Here is a 22,374-nt window from a genome sequence, read left to right as displayed (position 1 = left end):
CCTCCCTTCCTCCCTCCCTCCCTTCCCGGCAGGCAGTGCGGCGGCGCGGGGCGGTGCAGCGCAGCGCAGCGGCGGCATGGCGGTGGTAAGCGCGGTCGCGGGCCTGGGTCTCGGAGGGCGGGACGGGACGGGACGGGACGGTGGAGCGGCAGAGCGCGCGAAGCGTCCCTAGCTGGGGGAAGGACCGGCCCCGGCCCCGGCCCCGGCCCCGGCCCGAGGAGGCGCGGGGCCGGCTGAGCGGCGCCGCCCCTGAGCAGCACCGCCCCTGAGCAGCACCCTGGTGTGTCCCGGGGCCGTTTGCGCGGTCTAACGGTCATTGGGGGGGCGGGAGGCGGCCCCGGCGCGCGGTGCCGCTAACGGTCATTGGGGGGGGGGCGGGAGGCGGCCCCGGCGCGCGGTGCCGCTAACGGTCATGGGGGGGGGGGGGGGGGGGGGCGGGAGGCGGCCCCGGCGCGCGGTGCCGCTAACGGTCATTGGGGGGGGGCGGGAGGCGGCCCCGGCGCGCGGTGCCGCTAACGGTCATTGGGGGGGGGGCGGGAGGCGGCCCCGGCGCGCGGTGCCGCTAACGGTCATGGGGGGGGGGGGGCGGGAGGCGGCCCCGGCGCGCGGTGCCGCTAACGGTCATTGGGGGGGGGCGGGAGGCGGCCCCGGCGCGCGGTGCCGCTAACGGTCATTGGGGGGGGGGCGGGAGGCGGCCCCGGCGCGCGGTGCCGCTAACGGTCATTGGGGGGGGGCGGGAGGCGGCCCCGGCGCGCGGTGCCGCTAACGGTCATTGGGGGGGGGGGGCGGGAGGCGGCCCCGGCGCGCGGTGCCGCTAACGGTCATTGGGGGGGGGGGGGCGGGAGGCGGCCCCGGCGCGCGGTGCCGCTAACGGTCATTGGGGGGCGGGAGGCGGCCCCGGCGCGCGGTGCCGCTAACGGTCATGGGGGGGGCGGTGCCTCCCGGCGCGCGGAGCCGGGGGCGAGGAGCGTCTGTCCTGCGCCGCTCGGAGCCTCGACCCGCGACCGTCGCCGTCTCCGAGCGCGGACTTGTGCGCAGTGCGGCCCCAGGGCAGCGCTCGTCTGCTCCTTTTGTGCCCGCTGCTGTACTGCTCCGCGCCGCAGGCCAGCCCCCTTCTAGCCCGCTTTCCCATGGCGTCCCTGAGCTTGGCCCTTAAGTGCTGATTGAACATTTTGCGGTAGCCAGCAGTCCCGGGTCTCTTCCCCTCTGCTTTGGGGACCCTGCAGTACTGCTCCTTTTGCTTCCGAGGCTTCTGCCAAAGTGGAGAGCCAAGGGTACCATAAGGTTTTGCTCAGTAACCCAATTTTGGTATCAGTTCTGTTACAAAAAGTGTTTGCTGTCTTCATCCGCAGAGATGCAAGTGTGAATATCGTTTTCCCAACATAAAAACCTGTGTTAAGTGTACAATTAAAATAAGCTGAGGTGGGAGGGTTATGCTAGCTGCGCTCGAGCTGCATCAGAAACAGGTTTTGAGCTATTCATTTGCTTACAAAGACAGTACAGGAAAACTTAAATAATATGCTGTGGGAATATTTTCTTGTAGGCTAGACTCTGCATAATTAGGAGAAAAGTCTGCATTACACCATCTTTGGGGAGATGTCTACAAAATGAGTTCTGGACAAGCTTGTGGAAAAAAGAAGATAATCGCCCATCATGCTTTTTTGGCACATGGGTGTTTTTACAGCCACAGAACTGGCGAGTTAACGGTGTTAATGCTTACCTTGGGATGCAGCAGATGCAATCTAAGTGTCTGTGCAGTTCAGCCTCTGCTAATGTTGTCCAACCTAAGGCTGTGGATGAAAAAACTGAAGAGTTCAGGCTGGTCTACAGATTTCCAGGGATTAAGTACTGTAGAGTGCTTTCAAGAATGAAGCTGCTACAGACTGCTATCACCACAGTCATGTTGCCTCCTATCTGTTACCTGTATCTGCATGGCCAGGTTTCTCAGACTATCTTGTTATATACAACTAGCATTGCTTGCTTTGCTGGTGTGATGTTGTATGGTATGAGCTATTTTTTCAGACGAATCATTGGACTAATCTACTTAAACGAAGCTGGCAATACTGTCAAAGTGGCCCACTTGACCTTTTGGGGAAGACGGAAAGACATTCTGTGCCCATTAGAGACAGTAATGACTTTAGGTGATGTTGGAGATGGTAAAGAGGAGATGCTTCTCCAGTTCAAACGGTATAATAGTACAGATATCTTATATTTTACGCTTAAGTTTGGCCAGATTGTAGATAGAGAAAAGTTTATTCAAATATTTGGAGACCTTGAGTGATACAGCAGCTGATTTCAACTGATTGTGATTTTTGCATGGTCATTGTGCTTATTCTTCTGTGAAGTTTAATGATTATGTCAACTGACACAATTCAATTGTTCTCCTATGCAAAGTCTTCTGGCAAGTGAAAGCAGGAGTGGTAAAGAATGATCCCATATACTTAGTTTAAGGTGTAAGTAGGCTCTCTTCCTACTTCTACTTACTTCCTTCTTACTTCCTACTTCTTTGGATACAGTAAGTGTGCGCAGTGCAGTCATTGGCAGCTCTAAATCACCTTACTTGGAAGGTGCAATTACTGATGCAAACTCTTGCAACTTGCCTGTTAGACTGAGTGTTTTTGAATGTTAAAAAGCATTGACGGGAAATGCAGTACCATGTCAGAGCATCTTCACTTTCAATCAATTGTTCGTTTTTAGGAAACTTTGGACTAACTGTGAAGCCCCTTGAAATCATTTTTTCTCATACAAGCATATAATAAGTAGTGCAAGATGTTACAGAGCTATATAGTCGTGCATTAATGAAATTATGGGATAACTGGAGAGACTGATATATAATGACATAGCAGTTTTTCTAGCAGATAAAAATCGATGTTAAAGAAACAATACTTTGACCAGCTTCTTAGGAGTGCTAATGATGGGTGGAGGTGATCTCCTAGCAAGCTCTTCAGGGAGGTGAACTAACTTGGCAATGCAGGGAATGCATGCTGCAAGATAAATAGATAGTTAGTTGTAAGGGTAAGTTACAGGCTGGAACAGCATTTCAGGAGCCTTTAACAGAAACTGCTTTCCTACTGAAGAGGAGGGGGGAAAAAAAATACACCTGAACCTGTCAGTTAGAGAGACAGTGTATGATCCCTTGATCAGTGTTTTTTGTTTGTATCCTAGTCATCATCTTCTGAAAACGTGGAAGACCCTGCTCTTCATTGCGTATGTTCATGTTGTGTTGTTTTAGGATACAGAGCTGAATGGTACACTTAATCAATGCTGCAACACTTGAGTTGCAAACACAGGAGTAAATACTGCAAAATACCCTTCTACTTACTGGATTTTCTACTTACCCCTCCCTCCCACCCACCCTCCAGAATCTGGGTTAACTTATAAGATAAAAGGTAAATCAACTAATAGCTACGTTTTATTAGAGCTGAAAGTGTAATAGGTGTGGTTTGCATTCTGTCAAACTATAGTCGATCAGCTCAGCATCTATGCCATGAAGGACAGTGGCTTTATTCTGTGATGTCAGTAGGAGTCTTCCATTGCTAAGATCAAGACCCGGCTAGAAATTAGTGTTTTAAACCCAAGAAGGAATCAAGCCTGATCACTTGTAACATGTAAATCTTTTTTAATTGTCAGATGCATGTTTATTACTTCAGCTGCTCTTCCAGTTGTTACTTCGTTTGAAGCAGTGGCAAATAAACTGAACTCTCCGCAACAGGGAAGTCTGGACTGTTTTTTTCCCCCCCATTTCTCCCTAAGGCCTATTCAAATCTCCGTCTCTTGGTGGTGGATCAGTAGATGTGGATAACTAAAACTGCCCTTAGAATGCACAGCCTGGCCACGATTTCATATTTATTAGTGTTGAACTTTTCAAAATGTCTTCCAAGTTTTTTTCAATTTTGACTGATGGAATGGTATAGCAATATCAAAAGAAAAAGAGAAATTGCTCTTGGCTTAATCATGATGGCAGCAAGATACTGGTTGACTGAAGTGGGCTATATGTATACTGTGTGTTCTGGATACTTATCTTTGTTAGAATATATTTAGTCTGCATTAAGTGTAAAATAAAGGGCTGTAGAGAAGAAGTTCATTTATAAATATTTATTTAAGAATATTGATTACACGAGATGTCATTTTTATGGATCTGTGTACAGAGTTACGAGTTACACTGTGAAGTGTAGTTAAGTATTTGTTTAAACATTTATTTGGCACTGTCCACAGTACACTGTAAACAATATTAACTTTATTATGCTTCAGCTGCAGTGCTTTATGTATTCTCTAACATGATTTCATCAACATGTTGCACACAATTAGACAGTTAGTGAGTGTCAGTAAAAATTATAAAAACACCTAGAGTATTCATAATAAAAGTGAAGATGTGGTAAAACTTCAAATTACTGGACCTTTGTTTCTGTAAAAGTACAAGACTTGCTAGAGACATTTACTAAAACTACTGCACTGATATGTTGGACAAACTAATTTCCAAAATGTGGTGAAATATATTCTCAGTTTGACTTTCCTCTCAATGATAATATGCTTGCTAGGACAGTGATGGCAATGAGGCTTTATTGAACACTTGTTCACCAGTCCTTTGTGGAAATCAAGATTTTCATGATATTTGTTTCAAAAACTTGCTCAGATTCTGACCAGCGGGCACCAAAAGTATGGGTTCTGTATAGAGAATTACAGAAATCCCATTATTTTTAAGCTAGCAGAAGTGAGATTTCTTGAGTTCCCATATACCAGTACTCAAAAACTGTAAGGAGAAGACCACAGTTAACACTTATTAAAGCAGACAGATAAACTTTGCACATTTTGGTAGCTTTATTAAAGATTTAAGTCCCTTAACTGCCTTGTATCTTATTACATACATACTTTAAAATTGTGATTATAATGCTGATAGGGCAGTTGTAAAGTCAGATGTGGTCCCTGTTTGTTGGTGCATAACAAAACCGTTAAGTTTAGTATTCAAAATTCAGATGCTTGTTAACTGAGAGAAAAAAAAAGGCACCAGACACAGTTCAAGTAAGCCTTAAGCATATAGCAGGTATCAAAGAGGTGTCCAAAACAATTATCTGAAGATAAACAGATTAATGAATTGTTGACATGTTTTGATCCTGTGGCTTTTCAGGAAACCCCTGAAGCATGCCTGCCGTAGAATATACTATTAAAGCAACAGAAATACTTTGCATTTGAGATGTGCATTTAAGACTAGACCTCAAATGTAGTGGCTCTGATGTCAGGTAATGGCTAAGATAAAGCAATTCAGTTCTGCTGCAGTTTTACAAAATATGCTAAGGTATTCGTGTAGAACTTGTAATATCTAAATGAATAGCTATTATGGTATATCATAGGCAAAAAGTAAAATAATCCCAGATCATTCTAGATTGTTGATAGAGATGGAAGTATGTGCTTCACATGATACTGTAAGTTTTATTAAATAATGTACTTCTGCATATAATTTTCTCTGTACAAGTCTGATTGTAAGAGACAAAAGTTTTAAAATCCAGGATGAAGAAAGAAGTATAAATACTTCAGTTCTACCTACTCTGAAGCATTATGTGTAGGCTGGGTACAGTAGTTGATGGCATCCTGATCCAGCTGGGTATGGCAGACTTCTGTATTCAGGGGAAATAAAGCTGACAATTATTCTGCAAAATACTGTACTTGGCAGTGGTGGAAAGCAGAGCTTTCCTTGAAACACCTATTTTATCCCAGCTACCGTTAGAGAATGGCACTTTCTGTGTGGCAGGCATGTGGCCTTAACTTTTATGCCACACTTGAAGACTTGTTGCTGCTTTTGGACATGAGTAAAGCTACTGTGATTATCTGTGAAAACACAGACTGTACTAGGTCATATTTAGACTATCAAAGAGTCAGGGGCAGGAATGTAGGGAAGACTGCAATTAACATGACCCAAGCCTGAAGATGGAGGGTCACAGCTTCTACAAAGGCAGGGTGCAGGAGAGCTGCTGGTGACCAGTACCAGTGCTCTGCCTGTGTCCAGAATTTGCATGGAGCAGCTTGCCTTGGGCAGGATTACAGAGAGAACACAAACTTCAGTTTATGACTTTACACTTATCTTGTAAGTGGAGAGATATGAATTAATGCAAACTAATTTCATTATCTGAGCTGTTCAAAGCAAGGAAGCTGCTTTTTACTTGAAGTTTGCTAAGATGTCACTGAAAATGTTCAGGAAGAGGTGTGCATGATGATCCTTGAAGATCAGTGTTGGACGAAAACGAATTGATCTGTCACCACAGCCTCCCAGCACAACACCTAGGACAAGAACAACTATTTTAGTCATTTCCATCCTTGCCAGATATTCAAAACATACTGGTCTCTCCGAGCAAAATTAACTTCACTGCTAAGGGCCACTATAAGCTTTCCATCTTACCATTAATGATATAAAGACACAGCACATCATCAGTGGTGTTAAGACCCACAAGCTTCACAGCAGCTCAACACTGCAATGCCTGTAGCCGCTCTGCAAATGCTTGAAATGGTGGAATTGGTCCAAGTGTCAAAGGAAAGCCTCCATTCAGAACACAGCTCAAGTAGCAACTAAGACGTCAACATTACAGTACTGTATAGTTTGAGCACCTCAATTCCAGAAAAAGGCACAATAGGTTTCTTTGCCTCTTTTAAAATTCACTTCATTGTTACTCGAGTACTTCTTCATTATGAAATGCAAAAGGTTAAACCATCTAAGTGCTAGCAGATTTTTTTTGCAGTACCTAAAAATGCAGACTGTTCCCTTGATTCAAAAATCAGTTAATTTTTTTGAAAGGTTTTTGTACTATGAAAATCCATACTGTTGAGCTGTGTCAGTTTGCCTTGCCTATAAGCTACCTTGCCTTCATGTACCATGAAACCTTTTCTCCCTGCTAGCTTACTTTCTGAGAACAAAGAATACTGCTGTCTTTTACACCTTAAAATTTTGGTTTGGCAATAGCTCAGATGTATCATGCCTGCTTTCTTCTAAGAGACAGGGCAGCTGTGAGTAACATCAAGAACTGCAGCAACAGTAAACTCAGGGCCCACAGTTACAGTCAAAGAGAATGTAAGGCTTCAGATCCTGAGGCTAGGATTCTGTTCGGAAGCTTGAGACCTCTGAGTCTGGAAGAGATCCTCTCTATAATCAGTCCTCTAGTCAAAGAAGGATGTATTTGTAGAGCTGTGCCCATTTTAGGCAAATTTTTCTATTTCATTATTAGCTATTCCATAGAATTCTTAGTTCTCCCTCTGTTTTCCTGTCTGACAGTTGTATTAATTTTCTCTTAATTATCCCGATCTGTTTCTAGAAGCAAGCCATGCATAGCTTCACCTCAGTTTACTGCAGAGGAATATGAAAGAGGTATCAGAAATAATACATCCTGCATAGTTTCTTCCAAAAAGGTCAGATATAAGGAGGAAGGCAGACATTGTGCATGTGTGTGCCTATATACACCCCATGCAACTGACTTGTTCAGATGTTTATGAAAATAACACTATTTCCAGAAAAATCTAATGACAATTTTGCTCAGAACTTGCTTTTGTCCACTAGTATTGTAGTGCACGTATGCCATAAAGAAAAGGAAAATTTAAAGCATTACATATCCAGCTGTTTATCATTTTAAGTTAATTTACAGAGAGACTTTCTTACCTTTGTTTCTGGCTACTGTAATTAATTTGTTTCTAATTGCATCATTTGGAGTGTCAAATGAACAGAATGTTCCTCTTCCTCTCACTCTGCTGATTAGATGGGGGTAACGAGCCTGCAATGAAAGGTAAGGAAATACATATGGCAGCTGCTGAAACAGAGGGCATCTGGTGGCAAGCTCTCATTATGACACATGGAAAAGCTGCTTCCTCCACAATTCTAGCAGAGTGAAACTATTGCACAGTCTGATTTCCTGACGACTTTGTCTCCTGTTCAGCCATTTCTGACAACAATCTGGATAGCTGTAGACTTTAGAGCTGCAGAGCAGGCAGATCCCTCATGTTTTCAGGAGCTAAATGTTTGGAGCAAGAAGTGAGAATGAATTTGCACCACTGAGCATATCTTTCTTTGAGCTTCATTAATTGAGCATAATGCAGCTTGCATCTAAAATTGTACTCTGTGCAAACCTGAACAATCTGGAATGGGGCCAGAAAGTAGCTCATCCTTACGTTGCAGTAAGACACACTTACTAGTATACTCTGCCCCACTAGTAAGTGGATTTCAGTCCTGTTGTTTTATTTAAGAGCAGCCTTTCTTGTTTTGGATAGCGGAAGTTTGGTTGGATAGTAGAAGTTGTATTCTGACCTTTCCAAAGCACAAAGTCAAGGGTTTTTTTGTTTGTTTGTTTTCCCTTTTATTTTCTTTTTATGTTCTCCTCTCTGCAAATGTCATAGAGAGAGCAGGGGCTGTATTTGTGCATGTCCCTACACTTGTGGTGCACAGGTGCCTTTTGAGGCCACCGCGTGCAAACCTGCCCTGAGATGCCTGGCTGCTTTGCCTTGCTCATGTGGGGCTCCACAGTTGAAACTGCAAAGAGATTTTCTGTACTTAGTTGAGGATGAAAAGCTGTAATTTTATTGCTTAGAGGCCCAACTGAATTGTAACAGAACATGAAGGCACTTTGCTTTAGAAAAAATTTGGGGGGTTAGCAAAATGCTAGCTCCTTGTAGTGATAGAGACTTCTAGCACAATAACTACACTAGCTGTAGCAGTGTTATATATAAAAAGAATCCCAGCATATATATTACAAAAAACCTAAAACATTATAGAAAACAGCATTTTATAAAAGCAGCTACATAAAACCAGCATTCTTAAGTCAGTAAAAGTAAGTTTACTTCAATTCAAAATTTATTGAGCCTTGCACTGAAGTACCTAAACCAGTAAGTTACGATCAAATTCACTGGTCTAGTTGCCAGCTGGAGATGCCATTGTCCAGAGTGTCCAAGCTCCTAACTGATCAGCAAATTGATCCTAATCCACTTTTCTCCTTTAAATAGATAATAAGTCTTCCAAATATTTACCTGTAAATCCAGCAGCCCAGTCAGTAGTGCTTTGCCTGCATGGGTTGCATTGTTTAGAAGGTCTTCTCTTTTAATAACCTTAATAACTTCAGCAAGCATAAGGTTCTTGGATGGCTCTCCAAGCCAGGTGTTAAAAATCCGATACGGCTTAGGAAAGAATGGAAAGAGGGTTGTGGAGCATGTTAACAGGCAAATCACCATAATGCTCTCCACTTAGAAAAGCAAGTCATCAAACTGGTAATTCAAACACCTGGTATATCAAGAAACTTGCTCATCTCCCCAGCATCTTTCTTTTGTTGTTGTAAGAGCAAAAGACAATGCCTGCCTTGCTCAGCAGAAACAAAAATGGACTACTGTACGCTATGGATTTAGTATATTTTCTCTTGCAACTGGCAGCTCATTGAAACACTGCTATAGATAATACGGGAATCAGCATCATATATACAGGTTTTGTATTCAAGCTTTATGTATGTCCCTCGCCCCTCCTCCCTCATTAGTTCATTTTTTTCATTTATTACATCTAAAGTGATGTTAACAGTCAAGAAGAGACCTTACTGACAGTGCTTACATGCAAGCTCTGAAGATACTAAGTTGCCCTGCCAAAAAGTGGTGTCAGTTTGTGGCCAGATTTGGTACTGAAGGTTAGTTTAGTGGGTAAGGCTATATATACTCAGTTCTCCGCTCTTTCCCACCAGTCTTGCAGCCTTGGTGACTGAGAGAGACTGGGCTAAAGTTAAAGAAGCAGGTCTGCTATTCACTTGTGTGTAAGCACATAGCAAGTATCTATCAAATAGCAGCTCCATCTAGCTGAATTCACATTACTGAAGGAAAGCTTGCCTCTCCCATGGACCAGTACATTACAGTTACTCAAGAATGAACCACCAGGACCCCCCCAAAGTCCAAATAAAATTGAAAAAAAAAATCTTACAGCATTTGGCCTGAACTCTTCTTTGTGGAAGAAACCTCCCGTCATCATCTTCTTACTAAATGTTACCACGTCTGCTGGATCATCCAGGCCCCAGTGTTCATGTGCCCAGAATTTTCCTGTGCAGCCACCTCCTGTCTGCACTTCGTCCACTAAGAATGCACAGCCATGCTGTGGAGACAGATTGAAAGTGCAGGGACTGTGAGTCCATATTTCCAAAACAAAAGTACTTTGCCAGTGAACAGATAAAGACAAGCGAAGTATATGTAACATTCATCCCTTCTTCTGCCTTCACTCTTTCCAAATCTCCCCAACCCAACACCACTGCCACCAGCTTTCCTAATCAGGCTTTCAACTCATTTTGCATTAGATGTCACAGTGAGAAATTCAGCTATTTTTCAGAATGGCACCAAAAACATTTTCTGCATATATCTCCAAACACAATATATGTTTTTATGTAGTCTAGCCTTAACCATTTCTAGAGGATGCATGAAAACACCTAGGAGGCGACTGAGTGCAATTTTCAATGCTTTGGACAGAAGTAGAGCATTAAGAACCTCATGTTCTAGTTGTCTTTTAAATAAGAAGTCTCTGCCTCCAATCTGAGCCAGGCTTTTGTGGCATAACGGCACTAGCAGCAGAGTAGTCTAGGGGCCTAAAATCATCCTAGAAGACTTGCCTTTTCAGATGAGTCCACTGTCAGAACCAGTCATTTTGGCTGACAAAGTGCTTTTTTATGCAAAGGACTATTTCATTGAGACTAGGGCACAGGGAGATCTCAAGCCAGACCTTGCAGTCTAAATATAAACCTATTGCTAAGTACTTTTGGCAACTTTTAGACAAGACAAATCGATTCACCTTGTTTTCTTTCATATCCCCCCTGCTATAAGCAGTTGTTGACAATGAGAAAAGCTGCTGCTTCTCATGGAAGAACAGGATCCTATCCTGTTACTTGTGCTCTTTACAAGTACACATTAGTTTCTCCCACAGATGTTCAGGGGAGGGAAGCATGAAATAGGTCTTACTGAGGGCCATCACTTCTAAACATGTAACTTTACATTCCAAGTATCAAGACATCTGCCTATTTTCATTGCTTACTTACTGGAACATCATCACTTACAGGTGGACTCAGCTTGTGTTTCTGCCCCTTTTTGCAACTAGAAACAATCAACAAGTTACCCTTATCCATATCCATCTCTTCTGAAATTGCTTGAAACCACCGAGCAAATCAGCATTACCATTTAAAGAATACTACTGTGAAACCCATAGTTAATAAGTCAGAATAGTTTCTCTGTTCCAGAATAAAATTTGACTGAGGAAACCACTTAGTGTGCAGTAAATAGAAGAGAAAATACTATGCTGACTATACGGATTGCTTATATCTGAATACGTGTATATAACTGTCTCAACAGCTACTGAAGAGGCCTGTGAGAAAGCTCTAAAAATGCTTAGAGGGGGAGAGGTGGGAGAAAGTCCTTTGGAGACAGGAACAAATACTTGCATGTTCAGCTGCTTCTGAATGAATAGCGAAATATTTGGTTACCTTTCTGGCAATATCTCGTAACTTTCTGAAAAAGTCATCTGAAGCATGGTTGTCCCCACCCTCTGACTGTATTGGTTCTACAATGATTCCAGCCACTATCTTCTTCTTTTTCCTGTACTTCACAATCAGGTCTTCCACCTAAAAATCAAACACACACTTATGTTACGTTTTCCTTTCAGGACACTTGTACATTTTCTTCCAGAAAGATTAGACCTCAACACCAGAATTTCAACTTCCTTGATGCAAAAGCCATTTCTGGCTATGAAGGCATCAGGAACGACAAGAAATTAAGTAGCTGCTTCAGAATTTAACACTGACCTGAATTATGCTAAAGTTTGAACCATACTGAAAACTACATTATAACTAGAAAGCACTTTAGCTTGCATGCTAATCTACATTAACATTGGTTTGGAAAGTCTGTCAAATTTCAACTGAATGTATCATGGAAACTACTTCAGTTTACTACGCCATTGTTGTCATTCCACCCAAATAACACAGAAGAAACTCATCTACTGTATTAAGAAGGCAATCTGGCAAGTTTGCTTTTTCTAGTCACCCAATGCAGACAATTTAATCAGATGAAATAGTACAGAAATCCAGTTGCTGATCAGGGCTTAAAGGGAAGTTTCAATTATGCCTGTAGTTGCTGAGATTAGTAATACCATTTGTGCACTTCCAGCTTTCAGGTCCCACAACCAGTGTAGGCTGTATAAAGCAATGTTTCCTGAGGGGAATCGCTGAGCACTTTGAAGTCTTTTGAGCAGGTGTTCAACATTTTTTTTTAAATAATAGTTTCAAGTTTGTAGGTTGATTATTTGCATCCTACTTCCCCTTTTGATAAGCTGCTGGGGCAAACAAAGGGAAGCAGTTTGCTATGCTTTAATTTTCCCTGAAGTTACACAAGTTTGAATAAGAACTCCCTGCAATCCAACTCGGCACACCCAGCCATGCAGTGCTCCATTCAGGCCACCACAGCCCATTCTTGGGTAGCTAGTTATGATGTTCCAGATTTAGCATTATTTTTGTTCCAGTCACAGGGCACATTATGCCTTGTTCCTCTCAGCAGTCTCTCAAGAGTGAGCCCTTGCCAGTGACAGAGTCTGGAGCCCACTGAGCCCAAGAGGGAATCTTCCAGTTCTGGTATCTGGACACAGTTTAGGTTAAATTCTGTTCCGCCCAGCTTTCCATTTTTGCTGGGCTAGGAAGGGCGCAAAGTCCCTGCAATACACTCTGGCTCATTTTCAGCTACCCACTCACCTCCTGTACTTGTAGGATCAGACTTTACTCTAGAAAACTATGTTTTAGGAAAGCTGAAAAAGCTATTACAGGTTCTGTTTTCAGCTGATTGCACACACTTGGCTTTGTACATCCCTCTCCAAGATGTGGCAGGCAAGTTCACTGTGATATAAAAAAAACAATCCTTGCAGATGAAATTTCACTTTGATATGATTTATGTAGACTTCTGTTATTCAGAGTAAACTGACCATTCTTTTGAAAGGCAGGGATAAACTTCTAACTGTAAAAAACAGTGAATGCTGTTTTAATCACATGCTGTTCCAATCCCTGAAAACACTCTTAAGTAAAAAGCAGCTAGTCCTGCTGATGCTATTCATTATTCCAAAAAGAAACTGACAGAAGACTGCTAGTGAATTTTTTACCTCTTCTAAACAACGGGCTTCTTCCTGTTGATTCTCTTTCACAAAGTCTTCCAAAGGATACTTTAGTCTTGGAAATGGAGCAATGGGCCAGTCCAACGATGGGATGTCTAATTTGTGAATTGCTTTAGAGTGAGTTGTAGCTAAGCAACCTAAACCCAGAAAAACAAGAATTAAAGCATTATTTGAATAGGAAGAATATAGAAAGAAAGTTTCCAAGAGGTGAAAAACTGATTAACACCAAGACTGAAGAATTCGCTTAATTGCCCTGTGTTTTCATTTGATTTTCTGAAAACACCAAGTAATTGGACTGCGTCAAGCTTAAATAACTTGCTCTAACTTCTAAGCATCAGATCAGGTTCTACATACACTGTTTGAAAAGAACAGAATCTGTGTGAATCTGATTTACAGAACAGCAGTGCTCAAGACTAGGTAAGTTTCACCCTTTCAAAGACAACTGGTTGCAAAGCTCAGAGTTACAGCAGTGTTAGGTAACATGTTTAGAATAGGGACTGATTTATCTGAAATGGTAAAAACAAGCAACATTGTTTGCATACTGCAGTAATTTTACCTCATGATTTAGATTTTTACTAGTACAGATAGGAAACCTTGGATCCAGAATGAAAGTAAGGGATCCTCTGGAAGCAGATATTCAGAAGTTCCAAATTTAAATTGCTGTCACTCAAAATAAATATTCTGTTTCAGTACTGATGGAGCTTCTAAGGCAAGGCTTCAATAAACCTACAGCTTCCATTGATATTATCTAAGAAAATACTTATCAAAAACCTCTGTGAGATAATAACTTACTGCAGTGGCTGATACCAGCTGAGAAGAAGCAAAGGAAAGGCAAAGGAGACTGGCAGTGCTTTTCTTACCCATGGTTCTTCCGTGGAATCCACCCATGAAGGAGAGCATGGCGTAGTCGGGGCAGCCGGGGGGCTGAAAGCAGACCCAGACATGTCACGGCACAGTTCCCGCAGACAGATGGCGGTGCAGCTCGCAGCAGTGCGACTGCAGCCAGCCTTACATAACCCAGAACAGACCGTCTGCTCCGAACCCACCCACCGGCTGGGGATAGAGAAGAGCAGCCTGAAGGAATTGAATGCTGGGTCACTACAGAAGTGCCAAAGATCAGGCTAGCAGCAGCAAGTTATTGATTTCTAAGATATTTATCTCATAAAGGAGATTAAATACACTGTTGCCTATAAAGTTTTGTGACTGGCAAAAGCAACACTACTTCGGTCAAAGCTGAATGGGACTTCAGGGGCATTTTAGCTGCATCTTAATTTCCTGATGCTGCAAGATTACATTTAGTCAGTCAAATTTTAACTAACCCCTTGATTAGCTCATTTAAGCCATAATATCACGGTTTCTGGAAGAATTAAAAGAACTTGACATTATTTTATTTGTAAAAGTCTGCATGTATTAACGATCTCCATGGACCCATCTATCACCTGGACCCTTCTCTAGCAGATGGTATCTCATGACAAAAAGAAGATTTTCTCAAAATTCACAGCTGGGGAGGATGCAGGAGAATATGAGCAGCGAAGCTTGATATCTGCTGGAAGCAGCTTGTATTTAACCTTTTCTTAAGTTTTACAAAACTGAGATTTCACTTCAGAGATGGGAAAACCAATTTTTCCTCAAAGCTTCCCGTATAAATCAAGCCAGCACTACATCTGTAGATGTGGTTGAAAGTGTTACCTGGTTAATCATGCAAGATTCCAGTTCTTCTTTTGTGACGTTATTATGGCCCCTCTCCTTGTTCTGGGAAAAAAAAAAAAAAAAAGGAAAAAAAGTTTTCCCTCAGTTGTGATCAATAAATGAATGTGGCTGAATACCAGCATTAATAATGCTGGTATTCCAAACTACAGGCAAAGAAAATGTTGAGCTTGGCCTTTGGATACTGACTGCATACTGTAATTTGCATTTCAGAAGACAAACAAATTTAAGATGCATAATTCCATGAGCTTTAGGACTAGCTAAAGGTTTTCTGTGGATCTGGGTCTTATATCTTCAGCTCTGAATGATGTTTCCCTGCACTCAACATGTTAGCAAGGTCTCTCTGCTTGGCAGATCACCAGATATTTAGTAAGAGAAATTCAGAACCTGTTCGGTAAGACAGTTGAAGGGATTTCTGTCCCAGATACCTCTTTACAAAGCATGTAGAAGCACAGTTCTTTGAAACTCCTGCAGTTTTGGCTGAAATCAACCCAGAGGTTTACAAACAGACAGAAATGACACAAAAACTTTTTTAAGGAGGACTTAGACCCAAATCAGCCTTACTTGTATATTTTATCATCTGATTCCTTCCAAAGCCCTTCTGTCATCCTAGCATATACCCGCCTCTAATTCAGAAAGCAAAATAATACTCAACAACAAGCCCGCCCCGCCCTCCCCCCCCCAAGGACGGACCTTCCAAATAGCTTTTTGCTCTGTATCCCATCAGCTATCGTTTAACTTAAAACTAAAACTACACCTTGGGAGTTGCCTCCTTGAGAGGCAGTTCTCTTTCTCTTGTAGGGTAGGAGTGAGCTGATGGAGAGCGGCCCTCCCCTCCTGCCCATCTGCAAACATTAACAAGACCAACACTTAGTGGAAGACAGGAAAAAGATCATACTGTGCACCACTGTGTCACCATGGTGATCATATGGTGAATGGAAAGAGAGAAGCAGCAGCATTGCTATATGTATTTTGTTTCTTCTTTTTTTTTTTTTTTTTAATTTCTACATTTATGTCAATAGAAATCAAAATCTTGGATGAAGAACTTTTAATAGAGATTTTATATGAGGTTGAAGCATAAATAAATGATATCATGACCATGAGAACTTCCATACCTTACCTTGTTGTACAGTAACACTTCTGATTATGAACAAATACTGATTTCTGCATACCAACAAATAAAAACCTTTTACAATTTCTACTCACTCTGTACCAGATAAATATTGCTTTAAAGGCATTTTCATTAGAGCAGGATCCACAGGACATGGTGATAATCTGTGACAGACCCTTAGGAGCCACCTATTAAAGAGAGAAAATTATTCCAAAATACTAAGCACAGCTGTAGCACAAGGTGAACATAATACTGATCAGTCTAACTTCATCAACCTAAATATAATGGGAGACCAGCTGAGCTTAGAAAAAGAAAAATTGATTCAAACTGCAGCTGAGAGGGCTCACTCAGTTTCAGCCCCAAGGATGCCCAAACTTAAATCAGGACAAACAGAAGCCACTTACTACATTTCTTAGGAAAGCACAGCAAATAAAAATTAGAGAAAATATATTTTGTCATCAGGTCTTGAATCAGGAACGAAAGAGGCGGTATCTGTGCACAGCACTTGCCTCATCCTCCTTTCACATTCAGCTGTGAAGTCAGAGGAAAAAGGTTTGACTTCCTTACTTGCTGGTTGCACTCGGAGTGGGGAGGAAGGAAGGGGGGAGGCAGGTGGACTAATGGGGCAACTGATGTATAATGTTACCTGTCTATAACACCCCTTTTGACTTCCCTAAACACAGAATATGGCAACTCATCACCGTTATCTTAAACTTACTGATAACAAAGATTCCTTCAGTCTTTCTGCAAAGTTCTCTGGAGGTAAAATCCCTAGGGCAGGTCTGTTGATAAATGTACTCTAAAAAGACATAGGAAAAAAAAATTATTTTTAGTATCCCATGAAGAATATCACCATGTTGATATCAAGCCAGTTTCATGTAATTCTAATTACAAACACTAGGCCAAACATTTGCTGTCATGGCACAAGGAGTTTTAAAAACAGCAAAGATATTCATCTCTTTGAATACATTTTTCTGTCTGGTCCTTGATACTGTATTCTTGCAGAGCACCTTAGAAATCATGCATGCATCGTACTAATGACATGTTTCCTCTTCAATATTGCTATTTTATTCCTTCATTCAATCTCCATCTCATTTCTCCTTATACACAGGAAATATACCGTAAGATCTTGATTACTTGCCTTTAGTTTGAGTATCTAAAACTAAATTCAATTAAGATAGCACCACTTTCTTCCTATTGAGCTTAAAATGAGACCATTTCAGAAAACTGTGGCTATAAACATTCTCCGGATACTACTAAGATACGGGATCTAGAGGAACAACGCACAGATAGACTGAAAGGATCAAGTCAACCTCTGAGAAAGATAACCTGCAGGCAAAGATCAGCAACACAGCACTGCAATAAAATAGATCTCTGTCAAAAAGCTTATGTACACCGGGAGGCTCTTTCCTTTCTAGACTGCTCTGGCACGTACAGTAGCGAGCAGAGAACGAATGAGATCGGAGAGGCATGTCTTCAGTAAGCAGCAACGTGCATTTAATCAAACTCGGGAGCACTGACTGTGATGCATCGAGAGACTGGTGAAGATTCTTTTCTGCTGTGTACTGCTTTTATGAAGCTTGCTGGTTTGTATTGGAAATGTCTCCAGTTAAGTGTTTCCTGTTCTAGTGCCTTCCATTTGCACAGTCAGTTTTCTCATTGCTTCAGCCTGAATTATAGGTACATTATTACTTTGCATTACAGCAGTAGCATCTCAATTTAATAATATTCTTTCCCTTCCTTTTCTCCTTTCCATTTCCCGATTTAGGTCTGACCTGGACCAGAAGTATTAATTTTGGAATAGTCTCCATGCTTCTAATGCAACCTCTCCAAACAGTGGATTTTCACAGCCTACAGGGAATCTATTGAACTCATGTATGACTCCCAGAACGGTTTTCTCCAAACCAGCCTGTTGGTCAGCAGAACTAAATCTGTGTCGCTGCCAGAGCCTTAGTAACCACAGCAGCGATTGCAGGAAGGCAGCCTGCCAGTACCCACGTGGAGTTATCGAGAAGATGGAGGCAGGCTCTTAGTGGCACGTGGTGGGAGGATGAGAAACAACAGACATATATCTGAATGAGATATAAGGAATCAGCTGGATACAAGGAAATTTTTTTTTCACCACGACAGTGAAGTTGCAGAACAGGTTGCTCAGAGAGGCTGTACTAGATTTTATCCTGTAAAAGTGTGTTATTTCCAAAGCAATGTTTATTTCAATAGATTCAAGTTAAAAAAATCTAAACAGACTAACACTAAGTATTATTTAGTACCTAGGAGAACTCTAAGTTAACTTTTTTTCTCAGTTTAGAAGGAAATTTTCATACAGAATTAGATATGAGAGCATAAATCTGTTGTAAATTTGATTATTGGCTTTCACAGTCAAGTGACAACATTTGCCATTAAGCAGAAAAATATATTTCTTCTCTCATTGTTAATGACTTACTCAGTACAGAGAAAAACAGAACACTGATATCAAGCTGCTATGGCCTCAAATGAATGGATGCATAATCTGTTTTTATTAATTGGCTATGAAAGGTTATATGGAGCATTAAAAACAAACTGAAGAAATTATCCTTACAAGAAAATGCTGATGCCATTGTTAACAACAAACAAACATTCACACCTCAGTGTGAATTACTTTGGAAAAAAAGAAAAGAAAGTTTAACACACTGGAGCTCTAACTCCAGATTTTCATTAAATCTCTGAGCATGTAGAGCCATGTACCATACACATAAGTTATTGTTAATGTTAGAGATTTAAGAAAGATGCCCAAGATGATTATAGAATCCACAACTCTTGTCTGGCAGAAAAATGAAGCTTGAATTATAAGGCAACTTTATTTTAAAAGTTTCTGTAATTTAAACCAGGTTGTTTCCAATGATTGTTAGTACACTGTTACAGAAAATAGGCAGATACTTTATTTAAGCTTTCAAGAAGTTGTTACTTTGTTTTGAAATAATCATGTTGCTCTAGTCAAATTAATTTAATTTTCCAAGGCCACATGGGTGGATTAATTAGCACCATTAGTACTCAAGCAGATGTGAAGCAGCCACTACAACAAAACAACCCCCACCCTGTACCAAAATTTACAGCTTTCTGGATTTAAATCACTATTTTCATATTCTGGATATTACATTATCTCTCAAGGACTTGTGTTAAGATTCCAGCAAAACAAAGGCTTTGCTTTCAGACTCAAAAAATCTTCATTCAAGAACATAGCTAAAATAATTATTGGAAAAACTATGCTTGAAGGAAGCATGATTTAAAACTGGCTGCAAATATATAGTGTTTTTGTCACCCAAATGTTTACTTCTTGTAGATCTTCATTTTTTTTTAATGTTTTATTAAGTACTACCAAGCTTTTTTCATCTTTTGAGAAATAAAGAAAGCAGATCCAACCATACTTCAAATTGATTCATTAAGCCATTTTATCAGTTTAAGAGAAAATAAAAAAAGACAACCACAAGGAGGAAAAGGACTCTTGCAAATGTGTAGTTATAAATCACTTACCAAGTTCTGTGGCTGCTGTAGAAGCTTTAGCAGAGAAGGATGGTTATAACCTATTTAAAAAAGAAACATACGGAGTTTTTAGTTAGTCACAGATCTCCAAGAGGTCAAATTCAATTCTCATTTTTCAGCTGCTCAATGTCAGGCCAAGTTAGACAAAGAGATTTCAAAATTGCTGCCATTTCATAGCTGCTTTCTCTCCTAACATAAAACCCCCCTTGAGCTGTCATTTGTTACTTCTCTGTTGCCCTTCTCCTGTGGCTTTTTTTTCTTTTTTAAAATCATTCTCCCTCTTTTATGTGACCCTAAAATGGTCTGATTCCTAATATCCAAGTACTTCATTTTTAATCCTGACAATCAATATCAGATCCATTTTTTCCGGGGTTTAGCCAAAGCACCTCCACTGAGAATGACAGAGGACTGAAACCAGCATAACAGGATCGGACTTTCCATTTCATAGCACTTGCCTGGCACAGGCATTATAAACACACACTTTGGTATCTAGTGCAATTCTGAAATAGTAAATATCTATTGTCTCCCTCTGTGCCTCGTAAGCTCATTTCTCCTTATTGCTATTCCAGCGTCCTGCATTTGTCACTGATTGTACAGTCGATGATTATTTTCAAAAGAAAAATATCTGTAAACGCAGATGTTTTATAAAAAAGAAAAAAGTCCCACAACTTTTTCTTAATCTGTTTTTATGTTTTCAGTACTTCTTTCTGAATGTTTAAACTACTACCATGAATTTCTCAAGCTGCTGAAAGCTAAGAAAGAGAAATTAGCAATAGTAAAAGACAGATAAGGCACTTAAGAATGAAAACATGCGTGCAAATCTAACCACAGGTAGCAACAGCGTTCCTAGGTAGAAGCTGTAGCTTTTTTAATCATTAAAAATGAAACTGAGCTGCTGCTTTATTTATGATGTTTTATATTTTTGTTTTTGCTATCGGATTTGTCCTCTAAAAAGTCCAATGAGTTCTTAAAAGGAAAATATTAAATACAATGTTATGAGTTGTATCTGCTGACCCTCCCAGGAGGATCACATACAAAAACACATGTAAACTCTGGTAGACAAGGACAAGGTCCTATCTTAATATTAAAGTATTTTACATGTGGCATCTCAAGTGGATTTCTAGACTCATGAATCAAAATTGGGAAGACAGTTGAAATAAAGAGTATACTGTGAAAAATGTGTAAATTTGGCTATGAAGATATTAGACCAAAATACACTTTCACAGCCATTGGGATTTATTTGTGATTATTCTTTAGCTGTTGGAGAAGATCTTCAGGAGAGAGCATATTACCAGGAGATTTTGCTATTACCAAGGGATTACACGTATTAATTCAAATATAAAACCAACCAGATAGACCAGAGATTTTCTTACCTGCAAAAAACACTGCCTACCCCCACTGCAAACCACTATGTCCTAACCCCAGTCAGCCACCAAATCTATTCAGATTTTATCACACTTGCAAGTTTGCTCTGAACATTAGCTCTGGCATTTTCAACTACATGCCAACATGTTCCAGCAACTTCAGCATTAGCAGAAGGCCATAGACATTTCCTGCATATGCTCCTCTCCCCAAAGGCAGCCAGTACAAGTGCACCACAGTGACAAGCAGTGCTGCTCTGCTCCTCGGCTCAGACTTGAGACAAGTGCTGGTTCTTGCTGAGTAGCTCCCTACAAAGTGAGCTACACTCAATAACTCACTGGTAGAAAACACGAGTCACTGTTGCATCCTTTGCTTTAGAGAGATACAGCTGCAGTCTCTGGACCAGCCAGGCATGAATAAACCAGCTGTGGTAGCTGTTTCCAAGCACTGGAAGCAAAAACAGCAAAGGAGCTGCTGTGTATCAGCAAAGCCCAGACAAATGCTTTTGGTAAAGGGTACAGTCAATGCTCTGGCTAATCGTCACTTTTGCTATTACTTAGCATCATTTCATCCGGGCCCAGCTGAGCCCCTGCCAGTTTGCGTATGTCAGCTTTCTCTCATTTGTCTGATAATGTTTCTTTCCCCCTCCACCCCCCAAACACAGAAAGAGAAGGAGATCTGTACGTCACTGCCGCAGACCAGCACACATCCCTGGCACGCGGAGGTACGCACAAAACGCAGGCCCACAAAGAGGAATGTGGAGTCCTCGTTGCAGCACTAGGTGAGGGGAGAGTGTCCAGGTGTTGAACATCTCCTGGGAAATCCTCCCTTCTCAATCATGGAATGACACACCTAGGCTGTGCCTCACTGTAGAAATAATTCTGTCTGATAACTGATTACAGAAGGAGAGTCTATACAGAAGGAGATTGTGCATTATTCACTTCCTCTCATGTCCAGCTTATTTTTTCTTGTTTCTAATCAGAGAAAGATGCAATGGTTTGTCCGTTTCACCTAGAAACATTAAGATATTAAGAATGCTTCAAGGATAACGTGATCAAAGATACTTAATCTCTAGCTATCTACTCTTAATGAGGTAACTTGCTTATTTACAAGTAAACCAATGTATCCAATGTAAACCAACATATTCACCAATGGAACCCAGAAAATTTTATTTTAAGCATGATTTTTAATGTATGAAACACCAAAGCTAGAGACTTAAGACCATCTTTTATATCTCCTTGTAGATATAGTTGGAGATCTCATCTTCCCTGCTATTCAAGAAGTCAGACTGTTCTAATTTTGTTACAAAAGCATGTCATGCCACTGAATTCCTCATTCTGGCTGAATGACAACCACCCTTCTTATCCTGTCTGAGTGATGGAGCATCAGGCTACTTGCTTAACAAATCAATTATAAATTCAATTTAAAGTATTTAGTTCAAAACAAGGAAAGTCTCCAGATCATTTTTTGCAAGTGTCATGCTGCAAAGAATCTGTCAAGATCATGAAGATAATGCAAGCAGTTATTTGGATACAGACAA

General features: G+C 41.1%; 2 protein-coding genes across 3 annotated transcripts in view; one reads left to right on the top strand and one right to left on the bottom strand.

Moving 5' to 3' along the window:
- The first annotated feature begins 54 nt into the window (after window positions 1-54).
- TMEM186 (transmembrane protein 186) lies at window positions 55-3,709 on the top strand. Its single transcript, XM_062587820.1, has 2 exons — window positions 55-85; window positions 1,544-3,709. The coding sequence occupies exons 1-2, from the start codon at window positions 77-79 to the stop codon at window positions 2,279-2,281; spliced, it is 747 nt and encodes a 248-aa protein (XP_062443804.1). The 5' UTR covers window positions 55-76; the 3' UTR covers window positions 2,282-3,709.
- Window positions 3,710-4,799: 1,090 nt separating this feature from the next.
- Window positions 4,800-22,374, bottom strand: part of ABAT (4-aminobutyrate aminotransferase) — a 61,448-nt gene continuing 43,873 nt past the window's right edge. For both annotated transcript variants that reach the window (XM_062587817.1, XM_062587818.1), the window contains 11 exons: window positions 19,464-19,513; window positions 16,672-16,752; window positions 16,049-16,141; window positions 14,825-14,887; window positions 13,996-14,059; window positions 13,124-13,272; window positions 11,466-11,603; window positions 9,926-10,093; window positions 8,998-9,144; window positions 7,640-7,751; window positions 4,800-6,273 (listed from right to left, as the gene is read on the bottom strand). In XM_062587817.1, the coding sequence (XP_062443801.1) occupies window positions 6,152-6,273; window positions 7,640-7,751; window positions 8,998-9,144; window positions 9,926-10,093; window positions 11,466-11,603; window positions 13,124-13,272; window positions 13,996-14,059; window positions 14,825-14,887; window positions 16,049-16,141; window positions 16,672-16,752; window positions 19,464-19,513 (1,187 nt within the window). In that variant the 3' untranslated portion in view covers window positions 4,800-6,151. The remainder of the gene's footprint in view (window positions 6,274-7,639; window positions 7,752-8,997; window positions 9,145-9,925; window positions 10,094-11,465; window positions 11,604-13,123; window positions 13,273-13,995; window positions 14,060-14,824; window positions 14,888-16,048; window positions 16,142-16,671; window positions 16,753-19,463; window positions 19,514-22,374) is intronic.

The sequence above is a fragment of the Rhea pennata genome, chromosome 15, assembly GCF_028389875.1.
Source record: "Rhea pennata isolate bPtePen1 chromosome 15, bPtePen1.pri, whole genome shotgun sequence".
NCBI classification, from domain to species: domain Eukaryota; kingdom Metazoa; phylum Chordata; class Aves; order Rheiformes; family Rheidae; genus Rhea; species Rhea pennata.
Note: the sequence above shows the minus strand (reverse complement) of the source record. Positions and strands in the feature narration are given on the sequence as shown.